Source organism: Haemorhous mexicanus, chromosome 12, assembly GCF_027477595.1.
Source record: "Haemorhous mexicanus isolate bHaeMex1 chromosome 12, bHaeMex1.pri, whole genome shotgun sequence".
NCBI lineage: Eukaryota > Metazoa > Chordata > Aves > Passeriformes > Fringillidae > Haemorhous > Haemorhous mexicanus.
The window spans coordinates 14,524,725-14,552,620 of NC_082352.1; the positions used below are offsets into that span (position 1 = coordinate 14,524,725).

General features: G+C 43.5%; 1 protein-coding gene across 1 annotated transcript; it reads right to left on the reverse strand.

Annotated features, from left to right (window-relative positions):
• On the reverse strand, nt 1–27,544 carry AMFR (autocrine motility factor receptor). Its single transcript, XM_059857185.1, has 14 exons — nt 27,174–27,544; nt 25,643–25,735; nt 23,821–23,985; nt 21,892–22,044; nt 18,638–18,678; nt 16,809–16,941; nt 16,164–16,297; nt 14,384–14,494; nt 11,279–11,469; nt 9,530–9,633; nt 7,473–7,607; nt 6,739–6,822; nt 2,971–3,155; nt 1–1,513 (listed from the first exon to the last, which is right to left on the reverse strand). Exons 1-14 carry the CDS (start codon nt 27,393–27,395, stop codon nt 1,369–1,371), a joined length of 1,896 nt encoding a protein of 631 aa, XP_059713168.1. The 5' UTR covers nt 27,396–27,544; the 3' UTR covers nt 1–1,368.
• Between the last annotated feature and the right edge of the window lie 352 nt (nt 27,545–27,896).

A 27,896-nucleotide genomic window follows, 5' to 3' on the forward strand; every position in this document is an offset into this window, starting at 1 on the left:
TTTCCAACACTGATCAAGGTTTTATTTTTGTTTGGTTGGGGTTTTTTTAACAGTAAAAACAAAACAGCTGTGTTCAAAGCAAAACCAAAGATCTCAAAAAAAATTTTTTTGAGGTTTACTAATAGCATTGCAAGGTAAGGCTTCCCAAAGAGTTTTATTGAAATAAATTATTTTCGCCTAAACATCAATGCAATTCCTCTCATTAAATTCACCTTCACCTAAAAACCAACAGTAAAAAAATTACCAACAATTCTAGATAATACTGGGCTCCTTCTAAAGGACGGTGAAACTAGAACTCACTCTTCAGAAGTTTAAAAATTAAGTCACTGCCATGTAAAATTCAACTAGGTAAGCTAGCGGCGGCGGTGCCAAGGGGATCTCAAAAGTTCTCAAGAAAATCCAGGTTAGCAGATTGGGCTGCAGCCCGCAAAGGTCCAGCTGCCCCCGTTCCTCCAGTCCTTCTGAATAAACTCAGGGTGAGGTTGTGGGGTTAAAAATTAAATAAAAAGCAAGATAATGGAGCGATCTCCACACCCTCCCGGTCTGTGTGGCGCTGGAGTCCAGGACAGGCAGGTTTGACTCCCTTGGCTCATGGCAACACTGTAACCTCACCTTAGGTCCCTCTTCTTCACTCCATCCCCCTCTGTCCCTCGCTTGTTCCTGGACAGAAAGGCAAAGGAAAAGTGCAGCCCTGGGGATGAACAGAGCCAAACCTCTGCCAGTGCAGAAGAGCCCAGCAACAGTGAACTATTTTATGCGGGAATCAGCGCTTTGCTGCACAATTCATGAATTCAGGTTTCTCTGTGTTGTGTAGCCAGACACTTCATCCAGTGCGAGAACCTCCCAGAGAGGCTCCCCCAGCCCTTCAAGCCACCCTATGTAACACCTTGGCTGCTGAAGCAACAGGGACCAAGGAGTCTGCTTGTCTAACACAGGGCTTGCTGCAAGCTTCTAAGCTTCCTTCCCTCAGAGTAACTGGCCCTGATCTCGAGCAGAACGTGCCCGTGCACTCTGTGACCTGCACCCACAGCTACCTCAGAACACACTTCCCCAGCCTCTGCTGTGTCGTCAGCCCCATAGCTCATGCCAGCTGCAGAAGTCATGCCCGTGGTTTAGAAATTGCCTTTTGTTGTGTAGAGGATCAACGTCACATAGAAAATATTACAAAAAAGGTTAATTTGTCAGCTGTCCAAACATTATTAGACCACATGCTTTATACAGCAGAGAGGCAGCCAGCTCACTCGGCAGCACAGCCAGCTGAACTCTGAAGAGACACTTTCTTGCTGGTATAGAAAGCGCAGGGTTTTGTGTATGTAATTTATTTATTCAACGTTGCTCACGAGGAGGAGGAAGGAGGGGCAGCGAGCGCTAAGAGTTTTGCTGCATCTGAAGTCTCCGTTCGGCGGCGGCAGCGAGGGTCCTGCGGCGCAGGGTGGCGGCGTCGGCCGCCGCTCCCTCGGGCAAAGGCTTCTCTGTGCTCAGCTCCTCATCGGAGGTTTTGTTCAAGTAACGCCTGAGGGAAAAAAGGAAAAGATGAGTGAGCAGAACCCACCTCGTTCTGGCTCTGAAAAACGAATTGCTGCAGTCGGGAGGGCTGGAAGGCAAACTAGGAGGAAAATGCCTCAATAAAAGTGCACACGAGTTATGTGCTCCTAAAAAAAGCCCGCGTCACTTACAACAGGCTCTGCAGAGTTGGCAGAAGCTCTTAGGAGCTCTTAGCTCTTTTGTGCAAGATCCTTGTGCCTGTGGGAAGGAGCCAGTTCTAAAGGTCAGGGCTGTCCTCAACTCAGAGCCATTCACAGCAGGTGAGTTACTGACTCCCTCTGTTCCTGTTACTCCACTCCTCAGCCTCTGGCACGGCCTACCACAACAAGGCACTCCCTGATGGCAGAGGTAAGCCAGTGACAGAAGGGGCACTAGGGGCTGTACACTCTAAGGCCAGAGGGCAAGGAAGTTGCTGCCAGAGTTAACATCCCATGTAATTTTTACACTTTAATGGCAAAAAATCTGTAGTTTGAAATTCAACAGCTCTTCAAACCAGTAAACCAGAAAGTCAAAAATACTCTGTCTTCCTAAAAGACATTTTTTCACACATCGAGGAAAAATTAAGTCTAGGAGCAAGTCCGCTTATAGACCTATAAATGGTGTCACACCCTCAGGTATTTATAAGGCATTTCAGTGTGGAAAAGAAAAAGAGCAGCAGTAGCCTGACACCAAAAGACCCAGAACTCAGTGGGGTTGTTGTAGACCCTCTCAGCAGTGCTCCTACGATACAAAGGAAGGGAAAACATTTCCTAAAAACACTACAAAGCTTTTTCTACATCACTAAAGTGCTTTTCCTTTTCTGCTTAATCAGCAACTGGATGCTAGGAAAGTCTACCAACGTAACTGGAATACCAGAAAAAGAGTTGAATTCTATCTGTAACAGCTATTACTGGTTGGGCTAAAAGAAACAGTTCAAGTTGGTCCCTGTCTCTTCAGCAGTGCTGACTGGCTGGTGCTGAGCTCCTCTGGTGAGGTCTAGTAAGGGTCACCTGTCAGATCTGCACTACCCTGGGCTCTGTATCTGGAAAAAGTGGTGCCTGACAGGAATTTCAGTTCTAAGAGCACAGGCAGTGAGGGCTGACACCTGTGCCAGGAGCCAAACTAAAGACTGCTAAAGGACTCAGCCCAAGTAACCAGTTCTCAGTACATTCTTAGACTAAAGCCCACTGAAGCTGGAAAAATCAACCTTTGATTTCAAAGAGCTTTGGATGAACTGCACAGGAAGCTGTGTGCATGTTGGGACACGTGATGCTATTTCTGAGCTGGGTTTAGCAGCACAGCATCCTGAGCCTGCTGTGGCAGATGTATTAATTCCTCTTACTGCTTTTCACATCAACCCAGGCTCTCAGTGTTCCAAATCCATTTGAAACCCATTCTGGGGACTCCATCTGAGTGGCCAGACTGGAGTTTTAGGAATGAACATACTTTCGAGCTTGTTGCAATAAGTCCTCCTTCCGCTGAACCAGCATTCGCTGCCTCTCGTCGGCTGACTTGGAAAAGCGACTTCCCCTGGCCTCAAAATCTTCTGCTTCATTAGGTTCTGCTTCCATTTCATTGAATTCCACCATTTCTTCCAGTCTGGAGTTCAGTTCAAGTGGCACTCTCTCAGTCTAAAAGAAAAGGAAATAAAGCATACATCTTTGCAAAATTTGGGTTGCTTTCCATCAAAACAAGAAGCTACAAAGAATTGTCGTTTTCTGAGGCACTGGAAGAAACTAGAGTCTCACCTGCTATACCCAATTCCTTTGGGTTCCTTTGAAAAACCCAGCCAAAAACCAGAACAAAGCTATTTCACACCATGCTCAAATATCCTGTATCCTATAACGCTGTATCTTTTATGCCATGTTTGAAAGTAATGTCAAAGACAAACATTAATTACTCATAATTAATGCTCTCTGAAAATGGGGCATTTGAAAGTCAGATTCTGCAGCTGACTTGACAAGTGATGCAACAGTAAAGAGTTGAAAAAGCAGAAATCCACATACTAAGGAAAGAATAACAAATGTATTTGCAAAGATAATTTGTGCTCAAGAAAGGAATTTATGAGGCTTCGGTTCACTGGGTTCTGCAGCACCCAAATTATCCTGGTTTAGACTGCTGGAGCAAGGCTGGCAACTGTCCCAAGCACAGTGTGCCAAGAGAGGATCTGGCAGCCCCCATATGGCACCTCTCCCCCCTGACAGCCAGCTGATAACACTAACCCGAAAAGTGAGCTGCTGGATGATGGTGTGGGTGCACAGCAGAGGGGAAACAGCACATCCTGATCACACCCTGCCACACACAATCACATCAGCCCCTGATGCAGAGCCACGGCCAGAGCCAGGAGTGGTGGCATCAACAAACAAATCACCTCAGGGAAGCACTGAAGGCTGTAGCCATCATTTAGTATTCCAGAGGACGACTCAAGCCAGCGGGATGCTCCAAGGCAGCTCCTACTGCCTGGTTTGGGGCCTTTGGCAGAGCTGCTGAGGAGCCGCCATGGCCGATTCCCTGGGACTGTGCTCCAGCCCCAACGGCCCGGACATGGCAGCATCACAGTACAACACACAGGATTAGGCAGCTGAGGTGCAAAACAAGTTGAGTCATCCCAAAGCCCTGGAGACAAGACAGTAAGGCCATCTCCCTGACACAACACCTTCAGAGAGCAAACGCCGAGACAAATGTCACCTCCCATTAGGTAGGTGAGCCAAGCAGGAATCCCAGAGCCCAAGTCAGCACAGTACAGACACTGCAACCTCAAACACAAGTGTGGGTGTTCAGCCTCTCTCAGCAAAAACACCACAGCTGCAATTTACCAAAGTGCACACAAATGCACTGGGATGACACAGGGGCAACCACAGACTGCCTCAAAGCACTGCCACCTTCCTGAGGAGGGAGGGAGAGCCCCATGGAATGATCCCATGGATTGTACTGGGGACCAAGATGACCTTGGCAGACCCAGTGGAACAGGTACAGAGCAATTCAATTGCTGCTTCCAATTCCCACACAGGTGGGCAGGGAAAAGGGAAGCTCTGCTGGGGGAAGCAGTGAGGAGGCCACTCATTGCTGTCAATGTTCAGACTTGATCACTCGTTTCCCCCCCCCAGCCATTTGTATCAGAAGATGCAAGTTGGCTCACCTAAGGTTTGGGGGTTTTTCATAAGGTTACAAAGATTCAAAAATGGATACCTAAAGCCCAATCCTCTAACTGAGCACAGGAACAGTTACCAAGATGGTTTTAGAAACAAAACTATCACAGCTAATTGCAGCAAAGTTATGACAAGACTCAGTAATGTAGCAGAACACAGGTGCAGAAGCCTGTATACTACAGAAACTATTCTTCTTTCAGGCTGAAGTAGCTTGTTTGCTGCTTGCCCTTTTCTCACAGACAAGCCTTTGACTTACTACAGCAACAGATTCTTCTGGCAAGCAGACAGAGATACACCAGGTATTTGATTGCAAATTAAAATCAAAATCAAGGGGACACCAAAGTGACAGGAGTTTCCTAGAGCCAGAGGCTCCCAAGGCTCCTCTCCACAACAGAAATACTCTCAACAGCAAGGAGTAAAGTAAGAGTCCTTGGTAGAACTCTGAGTTCTGTAAGAAGAGTGAGCAGCTTGTCCAAAGGCAGCCTAAGCTAACAGTAAATGCACAAAGCATTTCTGAGGCAGGAAGAGGACAGCAGCCCCTTCCAGCTCCCACAACACTACCCAGCAGCACACTTCTCTCTATGCATGGCACTCTCAGTCTCCCACTTCAGCTCCTGCCTATGGCTCCCCTCTTTGGCACAATACATATCCATCCAAGAAAACCCTCACAGAGGTCACCAGTTCATCCCCCACAAGTAGCCACCAGCAGCCCAACTAAACTGCAGGATATTCCCAACTGTTCCACTGTCTCCAGATCATCTCTATCCTACAAGATAAAAACAGGTTCTCCATTCAAACCACCATTTGCTCCAGCCAGAACACATCATCTGAGCAGAGCTCAGCAGCACTGCAAAGCAAAAAGGCATCTCTATTAGAAAGCATGTGCTGTGATGTATGGACAGCACTCCCAGGTTATTCAGGTTCTGTAGAAGGAAGGACAGAAATAAAGGACAGAAATACAGAAGTGTCAGGCAGGAGGGAAGAAAGATGACCAAGCAACACAATCACTCACAGTGGGATTTGAAGCCAGAATCAAGCTAAGGATAATGAGTTAGATACCATTTGTACCAAGAGAGGTTTCTCTCATTAAAGGGTAGAGCAAATGTCTCTAAAACCTTCAAAGAAACCCCAAAATGCTTGATCCAGACCAAGGTTTTCATTCCTGCAGTTCTGTAGCTGCTACCTCAGGCTCTTACCAAATATCTGTACCATCACTACCACCTCTTCCTCAGCCTCAACTGCAGAATTAGACCAAATCAAAAGGTATTTTGTCTTGCAATCTGCTAACAAGGGAACTGCCACAGTTGAATTCCAGGTAGTAACAGCTTGGCTATTCAGGTTACTAAAGGCTGCAGAAAAAGTCACAGACCTCACAAATTTATTCAGCAAGCAGAAAGGGAGATTTATAAAACAAAAACCTTCAGGATGTCACTATTACAGTTAGGGAAAACAAAAGTGAAATGAGATCTTACTTTACTCACAGGGTAATTTTCTTTCCCTGCCACACTTTAGCTAGCACATGCTGCTTAGTAAAGGCCTTTGCAAAGAACAGCAAAACTTGTTATTGTGCTTTGCATACAGAAGGGCTGTTATCTCTTAGTCCAGTTCCTATCTCACTCCATTCCAACCAAAGCTCCTCATGTCCTAAAGTGTTTCCTCCAGAACACAAAAGAATTCTTATACTCAAAAAAGAAATACTCCTCCTTTTAATGGAAGTGTTTGGAGATGTATAGAATGGGAATGAGAAGAAAAAGGGAAGAGCAAAGCTACCTGCTCTTCATATTCCACGGACAGGTATGGGCTGACCAGACATGAAAAGAGACATGAAGATCTTCTGTTCTTTGTACCATTTGAGAGCACTTTCCCTCAAGGAAGAAAAAGAAAAGCACACAGATAATCCTTTACAGGGGCACTATATTCATATCTGATTTATCTGCCTATGTTAGCTCTGATGTGAAATGCATGGAAGAGCTGCCACCAGCCTGACCTGATTACAGAACCAAAGGCACCTACCAGTCCATGCAGCTTCTAGTGGTGCTTTCTGCCCATTTTTATGCCAATTTACCTGTGTGACAGTTCCAGTATCCTCCTGATCAGTGCTGTGCCTTTCCACAGGGTTGTTCAGTGAAGGTCTAATGCTATCTGCACGCTGAAATGCAAACATCATGGGTTTAATACAGTGAGAGAAAGAGCAAAAAACCCTGAGTTCTTCGAACACATTCAAACTCTGCCCTCTGCAATGTCAGGTATTGTGTTCAATTTAAAAACAGATAAGTTAGCAATAAACAGAATGCTCTGTGTTGAGAGAGAATTGTCTCTGCTTCCCCACACACAGACTCCAGATAACAGTACTATCTGATGTGCACAGAAGCAGAATTCAATATTCTTATTAACAGAAACACTGTCCCCAGACTGCTTTACTGAAATCTGCTGGCACTAATTAAGAACAAGGCATCATTTTGCTGACTTTCTTTGCAAAAAATCTTCCTAAGTGGTGCAATTCAATTATCTGTCAGCAGAGAAATCAACTGTAAATGTTCTAAAAGCTCGGCACAAGAGAGACTGGGAAGAGCTGCTTTAACTGAGCAAATATTTGTCTCTTGTCTAGCTAGGACATTTTCAATATATTTTTGGTACATGACTGAATACACAGCATTTACAGAGATTTAAACAAAGGGAAAAACAAACCCCAGATTCACCAAGTGCTTCAACTCATTTCATTCTCCTCACTCATTATTAAGAGGCTCAGTGCTGTGATAAGAAAGAAAGTAATTTTAGGTGCACAGTTTTATGACTCACCTGTGTGGGGAAAGGCACCTGGATGCGCCCTTCCAGGATGTTGTCAGTGGTGATCTCCACAGAACGAGTTAGCTGCAGATCCTGCAGAACTAAATGATAAGGAACCTGAGGGAACATCTCCTGAATCTGATGGGCCTGGAGAAAGCAATACAATCAGTATCAGCAGTAAATAGAAGTCAGATGATAAGTATGTCAACAGAAGGAGATTAAAAATATTACCAGCTCAAAGATGCTGCTTATGATATGCAAACCCACAGAGAGAAAGAAAAGAGAAAGGAAACCCATGCTGGCTTTGGCTTACAGGGCAATAGGCTGCCTCCACTGAAGTCAACACCCAAACTGCAGCTCCTAGGGAGACACCACATGGCCCTGAACAGTGCCTGTAGATGCACAAAGGTTTCAAAAGCTTCCCGGCCCTCTTCTTATGACAGCCTTTTTAATAAAGGTCTATACAACACTCATGGGTGACTGAAAGTTAGATCAACACTGGAAGAAAAAAAACTATTTTGCTTTTTGCCATATTGGTTCCAAAATGGTACCCATAAGGACAAGTGGAGTAAGTTTTAATAACCCACTCCCTCCAGTCACCCTCCCTACAAACCAGTTGAATAGGGTCTGAAAACTCAATTAAATTAAACTGAGTTGTCAGGGAACTGTTATGACTGAATTTCAAGTTAGTTAAATATTATCCAAATCAAATAAGTAAAGGTAAGAGGGAAGACAAATAAGATGCTTTTAGAGTCCAACAACTAGATTTCATTTAATATTTAAATGTCTATTTTCACTAATGCCCAAAGTCATGGGGGAGCAAAGGGGAATGAGAATGGTAACAAGGAAAGAAAAGTAGAAGGAGTTCCAACACAAGCAACTACTGCAAACCTAACCCTCCACTGTACTAACTTGTGACCAAACCAACTGATTTAGCATTTCAGCCTCTGGCTTTCCCCTCAAAATACTTCCCTAGGGTTTTATTCAGTAACACAAGGGAAAATGTCACTTATTTTCTATTAAAAATGTGTAATACTTTAATAATTTGCTAACCTTTAACCAGCTTTCCATTAAAGTAGACATTTTAATATAAGTTGCTACTGTACTTTTGATAATACACAATCTTAACAAAATCATTACTCATCCTTAACAAAAGCCTATTTTTGTCACTGTGTCCAGTAAAAGAAAAATTAAACTGACCTCAGATGGAGAGTTCCTGCATATTTAACTAATATATCATCTGCCAACATCTTTTTGATCCCTCCCTGCCTCAAACAGCCTATAAATAGGGCTTTACCCTGCTGATGTTTAAACAGAAGCATAGACTAAGTGTGGGAAAGACCTAATATTCAGAAAATTCCATCACTTTCATGAGACACCTCACTGAACATTTATTACCATGGTATAGAACACAGTATCTTCAACAACTCAAAGGAAACAGCACTTCTCAAAAAAATGAAGTGTTTCATGAGGCCACATCCTTTTCTTTTTGAACTACATTAGAGTTTCTATGGATGAATTCAACAAATATGGAATTTCATTCTCTACACTTCTATCATCATCATGAACCAGCAAAAGCTGAGGATGCTAGAGAGCCCACCTCACACTGATAAGACACTGAAACTGCTATCTTGAAGCTTAGTGCTATTAAAGATTAAAAAACCAAATCAAAACCTATAAAATGGTTTGATCAGTTACTACTTGACCAACAGCTAAATTCTCTGGTTACAGACTCACACCCTTCAATGCTGCAAGTTGGTACAGAAGTACTGAAAAAGAGCTGAAGAAGTTGCACTAAGCAAGCTGAGAAAAAGTCTGCTCATCTACCCAGGAAGTACATGTCATTCTGCTACCTCATTCACTTACCTCCAGATCTGTTCCTCTATGCTGGCACATCTGAACCCAAATATAGCCCTAACTTCACTGAAGTAAAGCTTCTCTCACTCAGAAAAACAGCTTTCATCTAGTGTCTAACCACTGTTTTGACTTTCTTCCCCTTCATGCTCTCCACTTGCATGTAACCCTTTCCCCTACACAACACAAACAGGAAGGCTGAGGTGCAGTCTCACCATAACATTGAGCTGGGAGTTGCTGGCTTGTGCAATTCCAAGGATGTTGGTTGTGTGCATCACTTCCACAGAAAAACTGGGCAGCCAGCTGGCAATTCGGGAGCCTGGGAGTAAGAAATCACCAAGAAGGTCAAGAAAGAGCCTAAGAATCTCAGCAGGCCAAGTACTTCTACATGTATTTAACATAAATCTTTATATTCCACAAGGTATGTGCAGGGAGTTCTGCAGAGCAATCTATCCCTAAGGTCTCCCAGACATGGAGATGGCTGGAGTAAATCAGTAACTGCCCATACTCTCTTCAAAAACACTGTCAGAGTGGTGTAACAATCTGGGGGCTGGAAAGGGATCAAGGAAGTAACACATCCCTGTTTTCTTTTTTAATGTTCCTATTCGAATGGAAATTAAAATAATCCAGAGTCAAATCCAGCTCTGGATAAATCCAGCAATTTTACAAAAACAGGACAGCTTCTAAGAAATCTGAATCCAGGCCCAAAACAGGTCATCACTGAGAAATACTACTTCAAAGGGACACAGAGTAACTGAACAAAGTGACTGCTGCAATTGTGTGCTTCAGCTCAACAGAGTAGGGCACAGGGGTGGCTCCCTCCTCCTTCTGTGCTGCCAATTAAATAAACTCAGGCTTTGCTCTATGCCACTTCTCCTTCTATCTCCATGGTAATACTGCAGGTCTCCAAGACACTGGAGAGCACTGGGGAGGACAACCATCAAAACTGCTGTGTTATTCTAAATATAAATGTCCTTTGGAGACCTAAAGCACCCCAGAAGTGGAAGCCAGGCAGAAGCTATCAGCCAGTTTCCATGTATCTAGAAATTGTCTGACCCTTCTCTGCCCATGATTCTCCCCCTACAATCTCCAAAGATTTCAAAACAAGCACAGATGAGGAAGAGGTCACTGTGTAAGTTTGCAGTGAGCATTTCAACTGCCTCATGGGAGCTCCACAAGGGCAGAGCCCAAAGTTCAATATTTGCAGTAGTGAAATCATCTGAGAAACACCAAGAGTGCCATTAAAATCTTGGAGACTGTCGAAAACAGCACTCACCAATACCAAAATTCTAAAAAAAAAACTGTAAGACGAACTACATAAATTGCATTTTTCAAAACAAGTTGTCTCCATACACAGAACTTATTGTGGCCTGGAATCACATCTGCTTTGAGAGTACTTACAACACACTGCTAAAAACCCCAAATATTTTCAACTGTTGTGGCTACATGATTCCTTCTGAGATTAATCTTCTGCACCTAACCAAGCATTGCAAGTGTCTTGTAAACTGAGTGGCAAATGGACTTTTGACAACTACACATTATCTAGGTGATAGGGGAAAGACTGACTTTTAGACTGCACCACAGAGGGCTTTTTTCCTCTTCTTTGACTGTTGTTGATTAACCATCACATGGTAGCAAAAAAGACACAGGACTTTCCCATTCTGCTTGTCAACATGGCACACAATGAATAAATGGCAGTAACTGAAGCTGGTGACCCACAACAAATCCAGAAAAAGGGAGCACTTTTACAAAATCTTTCAAGAAATCTCCAGAGCTCTGGGAAACCTCAGAGACACATCTGAGCTCTTGCAAAAGAACCGTCAGAAACACAGTGGTGTTTGACAAACACAAGCACAGCATGGTTTGAGTTCCAGCTAAAGCACAGAGAGAACTCCCTTCTAGAGAAGGCTGCTCCCCCTGTTCACATGGGCACCAGCAGTGGATGTCAGATGTGCTCAGCTCACCGTCAAAGTGGAAGAAGTGATTGTGCTGGTTCAGGCGGGGTCTGCCTTCTGCTGCTGCCACAGGCACCAGGTTCTCATCCAGATTCTCCCTCTGGTGATCCTCCCTCACATGATGGCTGTCAGTGATATTCAGAGACATTCTGCAGGTGGGGCAAGATGTGTCTTGTTCCAGCCAGGACCGCAGGCACGAGCTGACAGGAAAACAGTAATGCTGGGGTGAGCTTGCAGTGTTTTTCCAAAGCACCACTGTCACCAGTACATCAGGCAGCTGCAGCATATTCTGTACACAGCATCAACACATGGACTGCTCAGAGATACCCTTAATGAGCTTAATTCATCACATGGCCCTCCTGATGACTCTGGCATAGGTTTCTTATTACTTTCAGCTGAAAATACTCAAGTGATCACTTTTTATAAACATGCATGCAGATTTATCACAAGCTTAAAACACTCTCCAAGCTTGCTGTCCTTCTAGCTCAGAACAAGCAAGTTTTGCCCGGAAGGGAAAAGAAAACAGTTATTTTCTCTCACCATTCCCAAATGAAAAAGGGAAAAACCAACTGGACACATAGTTTATGTGTCCTGACACATTTTCATAGCAGTTCTGCCTGTGATGAGGCAGCAGCACCTCCAGTGTTTTCAAACAGCTTTTCAAAATACCAATACCCAAACCACAAAAGTCAGTACCACTCCAGAAACCCTCTACACAGATATTTATTAATACTAACAATTCTGTGCCATTACACATCCTTCCTTAATTCTGAAATTTTCTGTCCTGCAGAAAGTGAGAAGTGTTTGAAATGCAGGTTGAAACACTCAAAGCAGTGCATGTTTTTTGATTAATGCTGATATACCCAGCCGCAGTATTTGTTCAAGTTAAACCTAATTTTCAGTGTGGAAGAACTGAATTTCACAGGGCTGAACACTTCTCAATATTAAAACACATACTTTACATTTTGCAGGGTGGGTTTTTTTCAAGAAGTTCTCAAAACACTTTAGAAAGGTAAGGACATACAAAAAGATCTTATAAACTTGTTCCCAAAATTGTGTATTTGTAAACAAAATGAAGGAACAGATCACAGGTTTGGGTTGACAGAGCAAGGGAAAAGTTCTAATTGCAGCACTATAGTGAAGTCAAGGATACAAGTATTCTGTCCAATTCCTGAAACTTTGCCAAAGTGCTTTCCATCATCTTGCAATGGAGGGATACACAGTGATGGATTTCCCAAAAACAACCAAACCACCACAGTAAAAAACTCCCACCTTCCACCACCTTGGTCAGCAGCTCAACCAGCATGCACTGGCAGTGCTGTCCAACATCAGCTCCCTGACCACCAGAAACCCACCCTGCACACAGCAAACTCACACCTCTGCCTGAGCTGTACTGCAAAGGTCACTTGGGAAACACCCAGAGTTTCCAAAGCTGCCACCACACTGCTGCTCCTCAACAGTTCAACAGCCAAGATTCTGGAATGGACACAACCCTGTGTCAGCTGCATCAGCCCCAGACCCCAAAAGCCAGCTGTGGTCACACCCACTGAGTACCACACAGGCAGAAGGGCCTGGTCACCCACAGCACCTCAGGAGGAGGAGGAGGGCAAAGAGCAGGTCAAGGCTGGCAACCTTTCAGAGCAACAACTCTTGAAACTGCCTGCTTCCTAGAAGGTAAAGGAGAGTTTCAACATGCTTAAAGGATTCAGACAGCTATTCCCACTAAATTTCATTAATATTTGGGCACAGGGTAATCTCAGCCTCACAAATCTTCCCTGCCACCTTCTCTTCCACTCCAAATAACTTATGAGGAAAAAAAATCCCATGTAATTGAGAATGGACACAGTGTTCAGCCTGTTGACAAAATCACCAGACTTTTATGAGGAGAGAAACCACTCTCAGGTTGTAAATAGAGTTATTAGCGACATCTGGTTTTATATGCAAGCTGTCCACTGTAACATGTTCCCTCCCTAAAAGCACCAAGGAGTGTAACGTGATTCAAAACTGTATTTGCTTCAGAAAAAAAAAAAAAAAAACAAAAGGATCCTTTTAAATACAGAGAAAATCTCTTTCTGAAGAGAAGACCCTGGGCTTCTCAAGTGCTCAGCAGGTGATTAAATATTCACATGATTCAGTAGCACTGGAAAAGGAGTTTCTGCCATGGAGGCACATTATCTCATTAGAGGCTTCTTGGAAGACAGATAAATATTTATGGCAAGGTTTGTCATAAATGACAACAAATTAGCACAGAGATTACAACCTCTGGTTTGACAGTTACCAGAAAAGCAAAAAGCTATTTACAGAAAGTAACACCACAGGGCAAATTTAACTGACCTGCATATTCATCACATGGCCCTCCAGAAATGCCTGCTTCAACCCGTTTCTCATTTAATATTTAAGCACAGGCATGGAAGTGTAAGCACTGCTACAAAAGATCCAAGGAAAGTCACATAGGGCTCAGCACACTATGTCCACAAGCATATGCTACTATTCACTACTGAATGAGTGTAAGAAGCAGTGTATAGAGAGGTTCTTTGGCCAAAAGTCTCCCAGTTCTAACTACCAGCTGCGCAGGGACCATTTCTGCTGATTTGGTTAACCTCTCTTACAGCCCTGATGGACTCACTACCCCTTGAAACCACAGATTCAGACCTGGCCTCCACAGCTGGCCTGGAGTACTCACCACCATGTGAAGATGCACTATATAAAAATACTCCCTGTTTTCTCCTTAGGGCTGATACCTGGAAAGTATTTAAGGATTCAGCTCTAATTTTTTCTTCTTTGCCTGAAAATCAACACAACCTCCACACAACAAATGTACTGACCTGTGTTTGAGAAACTCAGCTCTAGTTACCCACTAGCTGATAAGGTGCATACTCTTAGTTTGGGGAAAAACAAGTGCACCAGGTGGAACAACTACAACATGAAAATGACTGGAGTGAAAAAGACTTGTACTGTGTTGTCAGAAGCAGACCAAGAGGACCCAGGCAGCAAGCACACATCAGCTCTGCTGTTAGTTTGTTACTTGTCATCCCACTGTAAATTTCAGCCATGCCCATCTCTCCCTTCCCTTCTCAGCTGGGTGCACCCTCTCTCTCCAGCCCGGACACGTACTTGTGGAAGAGGTGGCCACAAGGGAGTTTACGTGCGGATTGCATGGAGTCCCAGCAAATGGCACAGTCATCATTGTTCACTGCCAGCTCCTCTGGTGTTGCAACTGCAAACCTACAAAGAAGAATCAGGAAGAGACAGAAAGAATGACTACACAAGCTCAGCATAGCCTTCTCTCTAGAGAATCCAGCAGTGAGAAAACCTTACCCTCCATGTTAACTTTTCATTAAGAGACCTATGCCAACAGATTTGTTATTTTTTGATTTGTTATTTTTCAGGCACTGCAAAGGAATACACATATACACATGCCTCTGATGCCTTTTGCTGGCACTTTTTTGCACATCTCCTCATACATCCTAAGTGCATAAAGCTTTAACTTAGTACCCTCCAAGAGATAATTATATGACCATTTTGTTGAGATCCTTAAATTATAATCTGTATAGATTTGGTTTATGTCATTCTTCTAAATGAGTTTTAATAGCTGCACCCATTAAGCTGTCTCTTTGGGATCATAAGCATTTATGGTGACTAATTTTGGCCTCAGATTTTGCCATTCCCATTTGTCTTGACTTTTCTCCCTTTTTTTTAAGCTACAGTGCCATGTAAGCAGTTACTACACAGTATCCAAATACGACAATATAGAAATGAGTGGTGTAACATTTCACAGCACTGCTGGTGTGGAATGCCTCTGAAGAACAAGTACATAAAGGCAGCTGCCAACAGCAGCTTCAGAAAGAAGTTAGAATGTGGTTCTTCCAGCGCATCAGAATGACAAAAACACATCAAGTTGTTCAGATAAGAAGTCTGTGACACATGCAACTCAAACACCTTTGTGAGCAGCTCAAAGGGGTTCAGTGGCTGCATCTTACTGGAAAGAAACAATGCATTGTGGATGAATTTTATTACGTAGCTCTTAATATAATACCACAGCCATTAAACAACCTCTCAAAAAAAAAAAAAAAAAGCCTCAGGAATTTCTAGACAAGCCAGCATTCTCCACCTGGACTACAGCAGCAGGAATCAGAATTAACCAAATGCACAGAGGCTCAAAATTAAAACAGTACAGTGATGTACAGAAAGAGTAAAATTCCCTGTGGCTCTTAAAATTTTTAGGGACATAGCTGAATTTTTAAAACACTGGGTGAGAAATGCAGTACTATTTGGTATAATATTAGGTTTTAGCAGGCCTCCCAATTTCTCCATATTACCTCACTTAAAGGGAATGGACTAAAGTTCTGCCAAGGTGCTCCCAGCTCCACTTTAGGTAAAGTCTTAAAGTTAGCTTCAGGTTTAGTAAATACATAGGTAAAGCTAGGCAGAGTTTAATTAATATTTTGATTTCATTTCAGTTAGTAAGTGAATGGTATGGCATAATGAAATTAAGAGCATTGATTTCTATCACAGCCAAAGCCAGTATTTGACAGCTAAAACAAGCAGAGCTCTTCAGAGCTTCTGTCACCCCACGAGAATACAGAAGAATACAAAAGAATAGAGAAGAAATACTAGACAGGGTTTGCCACTTTATACATTACCAGTAATACTGCCATTATACAAGTCAATCCTACATATCTGTTAAAACCAAAAAGAGTCTCTGCCCTAACAAATAAAATGGGTAAAAACACACTCCAAGTGTAGAGACTTGAGGTCAAGTTTGGAACATTGCGTCTGTCCAGCTTACACCATGCCACAGTGTATCAAAGGAACATAAAAGAATCTCAAGTTCTTTCTCAGGATCCTCTCTACTAGATCTACATCAAGACTGCAGAGTAAGGAAGGGGCTGACCTGGCCTCCATGTTTCCAACCACACGCAGGTAGTTCTTGTGCCGCCGAATTCGCCGCTGCACCTCGTGGAACAGGTAGCGCAGCTGCATGAAGATCACCAGGCTCGCCATTGATAACCAGATATTGCCAAACAGCTTGGGAAAACCACAGAGCAGTGATCAGAAACGAGCACCATTGGAAACAAGAAGCTGCATCAGGTCTTAAGAGACAAAGAAATCAAGAAACCGGCCCTGAAGAATTTCCCTTTTGTTGGGTCCATTCAGACCAACCATGCACGTTCAAAGGTACTACCACTCATTACCTCTTCACATACAACTTTGGCAGCACAGCATTTATAATAAGGATAAACTGAATTCAGTCCTGTCCAGGTTAGCATCCCCTGCTGCCAATGAAAATAATTCAGTCTGGTATTACTCAATAAAAAAAGCTAATTAAACACCTACTAAACAGATAATTACACACAGCAGTTAATACTCCTTAACAAAGTTATTTGTGATGATTCAACTATGCAGGAGGAAGTAACTTCTCTGTAATATCTGGTTTCTAAAATAAGCAAAGTAAGAAACCAATATAAAATAGGTATACCAAATACCCTTTATTTTACGGCCAGTCTATTTGTTCAGCATTATGTCCAGTATTTCATACCAGCATATGAATATGATGCATCAAGTCCAGAGAAAGCAGGGTTAGCTCCATGACAAAATCTGTGTAGTAGACATAAGTGCCCTTGCCCTCCCACGTTCCTTCATGGTTGAGATCCCAGAGATGAACTACATATCTGCAAGAGTGAGGAAACTAACATTATTCTTTTGTTGTTGTTGTTAAATTGCATCTCTATAAATCAAACTATTTTGTCCATTTTTCAAAAAACTTCTGGATATGGATTCTTTGCCCTTCCGAGGCCCTGTGCTCACAGTCTGTACTCACTCATGGGGGACTTCTTTTAATGTTACCAAAAAGCAACATTTTAAAAAAGCAAAAAGCAGTCAATGCTTAGCCCACACTGGCACTACAGACACTGCCAGCTGACAGAAAAATGCAGCATTTGCTAAAAACTACTTCAGGTACAGGAAGTCAACCTTAGGATTATAGTAACTACAGAAGCACATTTTTCAGCACGTGAGGTGTTTCTTAGGTGAGTCACTACAGCTCAGTGTCAGACCAGAAATGCTGACAGCGACCTGCACAAAGAGGCTCCTGCATTACACACCACATCCTACATACGCACACACAGCTGTGTTACAGGTACACATGCATGGGACTTTTTCAAAGCAAATCTTCAGGAGACCAGGACCTTAAAACAAACCCTGTAGAATGACATTAAGTACCATCTATCAACCCTCATCCAGCAGCACCCATCCAATTTAATCCATGCCTCAAGCTGTACCACCCACTAAAGCTATCCATGCATTTCAACCCCCATCTGTAAAAAGCACTCCTAAAATGCATTTCTATATACAAAAATCATTCTTAAAATGCTTCAACACATATTTAATCCTTTGTACTATCCAACATATCTGCCAACTCTTTACTAGCTGGCTTTAAGAGAAGTGTTCCTCTAACTACTCAAACACCAGTACAATCTTTTATTCAAATAAAGGCTTCAGGATAAGACACACACATCACTCACATAAAACAAACAAAAAAAGTCAGTTGCAGAACTTGTGCTTAAAAACAGCACAGGCTAAAGCTAACCACCTTTGCTCATATCATAGAATCCTGCAACAGTCTGGGTTTGAAGGGATCTTGAAGATCATCTCTTTCCAAACCCTCTGGCTGCCTCATGCAATTAGGCCATGACCACTTCCAGGATGGGGCATCCACAGCTTCTCTGGGTAACCACTCTGTGCCAGTGACTCACCAGTCTCACAGGGAAGATTTTTTTCCTAGTATCTACTCTAACTTTGTCTTCTGTCAGTTTGAAGTCATTCCCTCATGCCATGCCCTTGTCCAAAGTCCCTCTCCAGTTCTCTCGGTGCCCCTTTAGGTACTGGATGGGGCTCTAATGTTTCACCAGAGCCTTTTCTTCTCCAGGCTGAGCAACCCCAGCTCTCTCAGCCTGTCTCCACAGCAGGCGCTCCATTCCTCTGAAAATCTCTAAGGACTCTTCTAGACTCACTCCAGCAGGTCCACATCCTTCTCATGTTGGGAGCCCCAGAGCTGGATGCAGCACTCCAGAGGGAGTCTCAGCAGAACAGAGCAGAGGAGCAGAATCCCCTCCCTGGACTGCTGCCCACACTGTGGGGATGCAGACCAGGATGTGGTTGAGCTTTCTGGGCTGCAAGCACACATTACTGGGCCATGTCAAGCTTCTCATCTACCAACACCCCCAAGTCTCCCCTTAGGGCTGCTCTCCATCTCCAAACATGCATTTGCAATTCAATGAGGTAATTACCTACACCTCTTCCATAAACATGCTATATGCACCACCATCCTGAACACACATCCTGTAAAACAGAACTTACAGAACTTACCGTAAAATCACATGAGCAGTTCTGACTGTAACCAGCAGAGACTGCAAAAAAGGAAGAAAACACCATACATATTAACAACATTCTGGCAGGGACAGTGGTGCAGATGCAGGAGCTCAAGGGCTAAAACACAAAATTCATTTACTGCAGCTTAACAAGTCCTGTGAGCCAACGGCCACTATAGGTGACTGTGTGCACAACATACCTGAGACAACCATGAAGCTTATAAATAAGTATGAAAAAAATTGTTCCCAAAGACACCGTGCTTTTAAAGCAGCCACTAGTGTTGCTTTGTTGTCATTTTTTCCCAACTACACAGGACGTATTGCCTTTTTCAATTATTATCGCTCAGCAAGTCTTGAGACCACAATCCCACCAACTACCTCTCCTCATCCCACTTCTTAAAAAAAAAAAAGAACTAGAAGAACTGAATAGTAACAGAAATTTGAGGAAGATAATTTCAAATCATTCCCCCCCTTTGCTGAGATGAAAATGCAGCTAAAATAACTTCTCTCTTTAATCATACTTATGTTTCTAGGCTAAGTACAGAGAAAAAAACCTGAGTCTATCAGAAAGTGTAAGATCAGAAGCGTGAAGACAAGTCACCAAAAAGGTTAATGACATTTCCATGGGCTCTTATCATCTAAGAGATGATGGCCCCATCACCTCTCTGTAATCCACCAAGCCCACAGTGCTCCATCTCTTCACTCTATCCTCACAGTGAAAAACACCAGACATGCTTCCCCTAGAGACTGTCCACACCACCCTGTAGTTAGCAGGGGCCAAGTGACACTGAGATGCAGGGGATTTACACTGATCAACGGAAACCACTTCTGTGAAACTGGTCTGATGGCATGCCTTCAGCATAAGTACTGTGAACAGGACAGAAGAACTATCAAAACCACTAACTTCCCAAAGTAGCAATAAGCCAGTTAGTTTGAATATTTTTTTCCATCTGTAAGAAGCGCTCCTAAAGTGCTTCTATGCATGTTTAACCCCTTGCATTACCAACATATCTGCCAACTGTTTACTAGCTGGCTTTAAAAAAACCATGCAAAGACAGACAGACTGGACACTGCTTGCTATACTATTATTCTTGAACACCATATAGTAAGGCAAAAAAGATTAATGTTTACTCAAAAACACAGACGAGTCCCTACTCAGCTTTTTCTGGGCATTTGCATATTTCACATCCACCCTCTGCAGCAAAAATACTGCTGACAAGCAATAGAGAACAAGGGGAAGTTACCTAAAACACAAGAAAAACATCTATATTGCTTTATTGAAAACACTGAGCTAAATCAATGTTTGCAGAAGAGAGATTAATAGCTTAATGTAACTTAATGTAATTCATTCACAGTAATGGAATACACTTGGCAGGATCCCTCTCAAGGAGCATCACACAAGCCACCACCAGAAAAACATTTCAGTCTCAAAGATTTATTGTTTTTTACTAAGAGCTTGGAGTCTGCTGTGAGGTGTCACTGCCAGTACCCATACTGAAACCTAAATATTTTATTCCACTCACATCAGTGTTGGGTATTAAAATCAAGGAAATTACTCATGGTTGACCAATCCACGCAGGGAATATTTAAAATGTTAAAAAATGACAAGATATTATACAATCTCCTATGAGAAAAGATTAAACAGACTAGAATTCTTTTGCTGAGAAGGAAAGGCAGTAAAGGAACAGGCAAAAGGATGATAAAATCACAAATTCTATGAAAAAGATTAAACATTATTCCCTGCCCATGGCAGGAGGTTTGGAACTATATGATCTTTAAGATCCCTTCTAACCCAAATCATTATGTGATTATCAAACACAAGATTCAGAACAACTCAAAGAGGACATCTTTCATGTACACAAAGCCAAGTAAAAGTGAAATTTGTTGCCTCTGGATATTACAGAGGCTGACATACAAACAAGTTCAATGAATAATCATACAACTTTCCAGAGTACATCTGGGACTGTCAAACACAATGAGATTGTACAGCCTTCAGCTCAGGAATGTTCTCAAACACCAGGGGCTGCAAGCAAAGCTAGGAGACCCTTACTTCTGCATTCCCCACAAAGTTCCTCACTGCCCACTGGCAGCACAGCAGGGGATCCAGGGCTTGGCTGGATACCCCACACTTCCACTGACTGACCCACTCCTTCGTTAATCAGCACACAATACAGCTCCACTGAAATGAACAACTGGGCCCCATCCTGCAACCCCAAACACCCACACTACCACACAGCACAGCTCTGAGGAGGCAACACAGGCTCCACAACACTCCCTGATTAACCTACCCTGAGCTGGTGCAATGCTGATAATCCTACTGCCAAGCCAAGATAAGATGACACCAAAGAGACCCCATCTTTCAGAGACTGTAAAATCTTCCAATACCCTTCCAGTGTTTCATTACAAATCTGGTCTTGCACATTCTCATATTCATGGAAAAATAAAGCAATGTATTGATAACTGAACTAAGGTGTGACAAGGATCATATTCTCCTATTATCAGCTGTTTTCCTTCCTGCTCCCTAACTCCAAGTATGAATTCAAGATAGGAGAAGAAAAATAAATTGTACATGTTATTTGTTATCTGAACCAACAGTGTGCTAACACAACATACTTGGATTGGATTCCTCTCCTTTGTTAAAGATTATCACTTCCTCAGGCAGAGTGCAACAACCCACCACAACACTGAAAACATACTGATGTCCACTCCACAAACACACTGATGTTTAGTCCACAGTGCAAAGTGCTCAGGAGTGCACAAAAATGCTTTGCTCATCTCGGCTGAGACACAACTCATTACACAAACATAAGCAAATGCCATAAGTATGCCTATAAGGAAAGGATGTCTCAGTCCTTTTGGGGAGAAATGAAATAGAAAATACAACCTCAAAGAGGCTGAAGTGCACCTTACACTTTCATACACACTCTCTCCATCTCTCAGGTGCTGTTTCACCGACCCTTTTTGCAATGCACAATCATTACTTTTTTCATAAGCTGTCATTTGATTTCAGGATCACCTTACACGTCTACCGTCTCATTCTCTTCTTCAGACTAAGATGTTTTTCAGGGTTAAAGGCTAAAGAGACAACGCATGCCAATCTGGCAATGTCTGGAAAACAGGGGAGGATTTGTTTGTGTATTCAAAGTTTCTTTCTTATGGGAATTAAAAGCAAATCCACTGTGTACCAGGATACCCCCAAGTGAGGGATCAAAGGCAAAGCAGAACCCACAACACACATGAAGGAAGTCTCACCTCTGCTGCCATGAAAGCCAATGTGTGCATGCCATGGGTGTAGCCAACAACTCCACAGACAACTGCTAATCCACAGCAGGACAGGAGCATGGCTATGAGCAGGGCCAGCACTCTGACGTGGCTGCTCATGGGTGTGGTAGGAGAAAAGGAAAGCTGCAACACAAATACATAAATACATGACAGTTTAAATGAGTACTTCATCCACCCTGCCTTCCACCGTCACCTCACCAAACAAGACCTCATACAGGAAAATCTTTTATTTTCTAGCATAAAACCAATTTCACAATGCAATGTAGTAATAAATTATGAAGAATAAAGCCAAACCCACACACTATCCCAAAGCCTCATTCATGTTACTGTCATTTACAGTAACATTTTAACAATCAGTTACTATTTTTTAATTTACAATTACTATGATTATTTGAGCTGTTTAAATCACCTGTGCAAGAAAACCAGAGACACAGTAGTTTCTGCACCAAATTCCACAGCATCTGCTTAGGATTAATATGCATTTTACATAGACACCTAAACCTAACACACGGTCTTCAAGCAACATTTTGCCAATTTTTCACCAAAGAGCTGATCTGAATTTGTCCAGCTTGGTCTTCCATCCCATAGTTCTTCCACTGTCACTTCCTTCTGGAAAAAAGAGATGTCTACCCAAAAAACCATTTAAGCTGCAGCTAGAGATTGCTGAACAGACTCTGCTGAAAAACAGTTGTCTCATTCAATAGCATGCAAAGTGTACTAAATCTCTAAACTACCTTAACAGAGGGCTATGCCTCGTCTTTGTAAATCAAAGGCAACCCAAGTGGATGTTGGTCCATCCTCTTTTTTCCAGGGCAGGATGAGAAAGAACAGGACAAGGAAAGAAGGAGTTGCCCAAAGCTTCACTCTGATCTGATTTACAAAGTTGACTCCCATGTTTTGTTTTTAAATGGGTTCTTTCTTAATTCTCTGTGTCTGGTTCAGCTCCACATGCCCCATCTTCACAAGGTAAATCATAAAAGTATCATTTGTCCAAGCAAAAATTGACTATGCATGCTTTGAATGCAAAAAGAATATAATGAGGATTTCTTCCCACGTGACCCATATTCTTTCACAGCTTTCTGAACAACACTAAAAATACCAGATGACTGCCTTGTTCACTGCTGTCTTAATTTCCCTAACCCTAGCCAATTCAGTTTCAAATTTAAGTGCTTTGCTACCTGTGAATTAGCAGGCCTTAGTGGACATTACTAAAAAAAAACCTGCAAAGCCCAGACCTACCAAAAAAAGATTCATGGATTCAATTCAGGTCAAACTTCTATGCCAGAAGAGAGGAGCCTGGGAAAATGCAGGCCCATTATAGTTTAAAGGCCAAGACTTACTGTTCAAATTACAGTTTCCTCTTTCTTGCCTAGCCTTCATTTTCTGCATCTCTACCTAATTTATTCCTGGTATTAACAGAAAGCGGAACGCAGCTTAGAGAGAAAATTGCACAGTATATTGTAAAGACACTGGCAGTCAAAATTCAGTATATCTAAGTGAGTGTGAAACCTCAGCACAGAATCTGCAGAAACAGGCTCCACAGGCCAATCCTAAAGGGCACCAATCTAAGGGATGCTCTGTTGTTAAGATGTCTTTACTAAGGAGAGCTATGAAGCCATCTCATCCAGTTATGCAACAGTAATTACAGGGCACATATAAGGAGCAATTTATTACAGAAAATTAGTATCTTCAGCTCCATTTGTCTCATGGGAAAACTGAAGGAGTAAGATTGACATTGTACTTTAAAGCAAGTATTTGAAGCTAATGGGACATGCACGTGTTCAGTACCGCAGGGTGTGGAAAAGGTCTAAATGATCTGTTTGTACCTTATCTGAGCCAGTGCCTGAGCCAGAAACAGAATTTGCATGCCCCAAAAGGCAGCCCTTAATCAAAACTTACATATTCAAAGCGATCCTTGCACAGCTGAACCATCAGATGGAGAAAAACAAGTCCAGAGAACCAGAGGCACCACATCACTACTTCTTCCACTGTCTGAACATTCAGCACACCAAAAATGAAGATAAACTTGTAGAAAATGAAATTCCAGAATTTATCCTTGAGATGCTGTAATGGAAGAGACTCAAGTAAGAAACATACTAAAATTACCAGCAGACCTTACTGTCTATCTAGTTTCTTGTACCATGACAGCATAACTGTGCTACACAGCACAAAATGCAGTTTCCTGCTATATTCCTAAAACAGTGCTCAGCACAAAGCAAGTCTGATCTCAGTCCGATTCTTCATGCCCAAGCAACTCAGCCACCAGGCTGCAAACACACAGTCCTCTCTGACGGAAGAGCTGCCACAGTTAGTTTTTCAAGATGCCCAAATTGCCTAGCACCTTGCTTCCAAAAACCTGCCAAAAAGTACAGATGATTAAGAAAAGATGATGAAGTCTGTTCTTAAGAATCACAATGCCTACAGTGGAGAGTGAGATGGATGAGCAATGAAAATAAAACCATTCCCACACACACAAAGTACGGAAGAAATAATATGATGTTCTCAAGCAGCAGACAGCAAGCCAGCTTGGACGGGATTAAAAAATTTACGAAACAAAATGTTTTGTTAAAGTACATGATGAAATCACCAGGAGTTTAGTTAAGACAGGCTCTGAATTCCTTAATGATGCTGCTGTGGGCTCACCAGTATTATTAAGCAGCTTTCTTTTACATGACAACTGAGGCAAACCCCCACTGTCCAAACACAAAGGGATGCACACTGCTACTGCTTTTCACTTCTGTTTTTAAGAGAACAGAAAACACCCTGGAAACCATCACCAGTTAAAATTCCTTATAGTCAACATGGACTGGAGAGAAAATCTGGCCCACTGAAGTTTGATAGTGCCTTGGTTTTAACATACCACTCAGAGCCTCAACAAGGTATGAATTACAAATACAATAGGCTTTGAGAGCTCCACAGTTATTAATGAGGCTTTGTGTGCCTCAGTTCTGCATGTCAAAAATCATCATGGCCTGATTCCTCCTAAAGAACTCTTTTTACAGACTCTTTTTTTAATGTGAACACACTCCAAACGACTGCTCCTGCATTTTACACAACCAACTTATGCATTTGCCTTACTTAAAAAAAAAAAATAAAAATACAGTGATACTATTCAAGGTCCTGCTGATGCTTTCATCTTCTGCAGGATCCAATTTTTAAAAACTCTGAGCTTTCATAGCTCCTTTGCTGAATTTTTACAACCATTCTCACATAGACAAGAGCAGGACTAAACAGCTGTTTTCTGTCCTGCTCACCTCCTTTCTCTGGGGATTTTCTTGCCTGCTCTTAAACCTGCAGGCTGATAAACCATCCACTCAGTGTATGAGAATGGAAAACACTTCTCCAGCAGTCAAGGTACAAAAGAAGAGGGAATGCAAAACTGCCACTGCTGACAACTACAAAAAGCAATGGAGAAATGCTGCCAGGTGCAGGCAGGATAGAGAAGAACACATTACAAGTGTTTTGAAGTGAGACATGCTTGTAAGAAATCTAACAGAGTTCATTAAAGACACAGGATTTTCAAGTTGACTGTGGGTTTAAAATACAATAGGAAAAATTCCCTTCAAAATAAAGCAGAAGCTTGTGGCTGTGGATATACTAGCTAACCAAACAGTAAGATATATATTGTAATATATTTCTTTTTGTTGTGCAGTTTCAGCAATTCCATACAGAAAATCACACCATTTGTCATGTTTCACAGTTTCCTTGTTTGCTGTCTCACCTGCCTCTCACTGACACGAAGAGGACCAAACACCATATACTGGATTAGCTTAGCAACCAGCATCAGAAAACAGCAGGCAGTGTTCACTAGTACCTGGAAAGAAATAAAGCAGTCAGTGACAAAAACTTTTGCCCTATTTAGAAGAAGGGAGAGAAGGGGAGTCTAACAAAACCTGCCATTGTTCACAGAACAGTATTAGTTGCCTTTTCTTTTGATGAAATTCAAGCCTAGTCTCTTTCAAGACACATGAAGTAGCTGATAAGTCTTAGCTTTTTTTTTTCTAGAAATACTAACACAGTCAGTTTGATACAGCAGTAAAGCTAACAAACTGCTCTACCACTCCACAATAAATTACTTCATACAGATTAGCAACTTTGATAAAAGAACATAAGGCCAAAACTTAGAGATCACCAAGATGCTAATTTTGTTTAACATATGGCAGATGAGAAAAATCCAGTTTGAATTTGTTGTTACAGTATGAGGATTCAGAGGTTGCCTCAGAACATGCTGAATAGCACACCCCTTCAGTAAAAACACTTCTTGAGGCATTCTTGGGAAACTTCTTTACAGCAAAATAGCAAGAAGCAGACGACATGGGCCTGGGAAAACTGCTATATCACATTTGGCAAAGGCACTTGTAATTAACTTTTGACCTAAGCAGGACACCAAAAAGGTAGATGATGAAGAAGCTTCGTGCTGTCATTTCCAAAGGACATAAGTTTTCCAGGACTCTTAAGGCTGTGAGACCAGGTTTCAAAAGGATGAATAGGTTTGGTATATTAAAAAACAGCACCTCAGTCAAGCAAGTATGTTGTGAAGCAGATGTCCAACTACTGCCTCCTTTGAGTGACAGACAGATGAAAAGTTCAACAGCAACAGCTCAGCAAGGTATCCAATATCCCCTTGTTGAGCCTTTATTTCAACTACAAATCAGTGAGCCAAAATTCATAAACCATTATGAGGTTTGGGTTTTAAAAGGTACCGAAAATTATTTTCTTTTATTTTTTTCCTTAAATGGTGAGAATGTTTCCTCTTACCTACAAGACTTTCAGTGCTCCTTAAAATAAATAAATAAATAAATAAAGGCAGCAAGGCTTGGGCTCGAATACCGGACAGCCCCTTACTCAGACTTCTGGCAGAGCAGGTCGGGCAGTGCTTGGGGAAGCTTAAGCCCAGCAAGAGCCTGAGTCCGTGGCAAACGCTCCCAACAGCTTCTCCCAGACCCCTCGCGCTGGACGAGCGGGGGGCGCTCGGGGAGAGAAGCACAAGCCGCGGGCTGAACTCCGGGCGCTCGGCTCTAACGCTGCCCCACGCAGGAAGGGAAGCGGCTGCGGAGGCGGCCCAGGGCGGGCAGGGGAAATCCAGCCGAGCCCCCCCTTTATTCCGCGAGCAGCTTTCAAACAACAAAAACGAAACACCGCCCGGACCCGCCCACCTCCCCCCGGCCGCGGGGAGGTGCCGGCTGAGGCCGATCCCGATGCCAGCCCCGCAGGCCGCGGGCCCGCAGGCCCCGCCGCCGCCCCGGGCTCACCCAGACGCAGAGGCTGTCGGAGAGCAGGTAGTAGGCGACGTCCAGGGCCCGTGGGCCGGCGCAGCGCTGAGACTCGGCCGGCTCGGTGCCCGCCGCCCCACCGGGCGCCTGGCAGAGAGCGCGGTAGGCGCTAAGGCCGGCGCCCAGCAGCGCCAGGGCGCTGAGCGCCGTGTAGGTGCGGAGGCTGGGCCAGGGGAAGCGCTCCAGGAACAGCAGCGGCATCGCGGAACCCTCGCCACCGCCCGGCCCCGGCTCGGCGCGCTCCTCCGGCTTAACGCCCGCCCCGCCGCCCCTCCCCGGGGCCGGGCGAGCCGCCCCCGCTGGAGAAAGGAAAGAGACCGGGCCCGAACCCCCCGCCCGGCTCCGGGCGCCGCGTCCGCCCGTCACCCCGCGCGCTGAGTCACGGCCGGGGCGGCGCTTCCACCGGCCCGGCCCTGCCCCGCACCCCCCCGAGCCCGGGACAGCGGCCGCACCGCCGGAGCCGCGCGTGGGGGAACTAGAGGGGCCTCCGGGAGTCCCCAAACCTACAGGCAGGGTAGCAGAGGAGCGCGCGTAGGCACTGCAGGACCAGCGCCCTTCCACAGGCAGCCTGGAACGAGAATTAGTCTCAAACTACCGTGGAGTTAGGTGAGACGTGCTCTTAAGTGCCCGGGCTCATAAGCTGCGCTCTGCTCCTTGTTCTTGCAGCACTTGACTTCCAGTCTTCCATCTGACCTTCCTTAC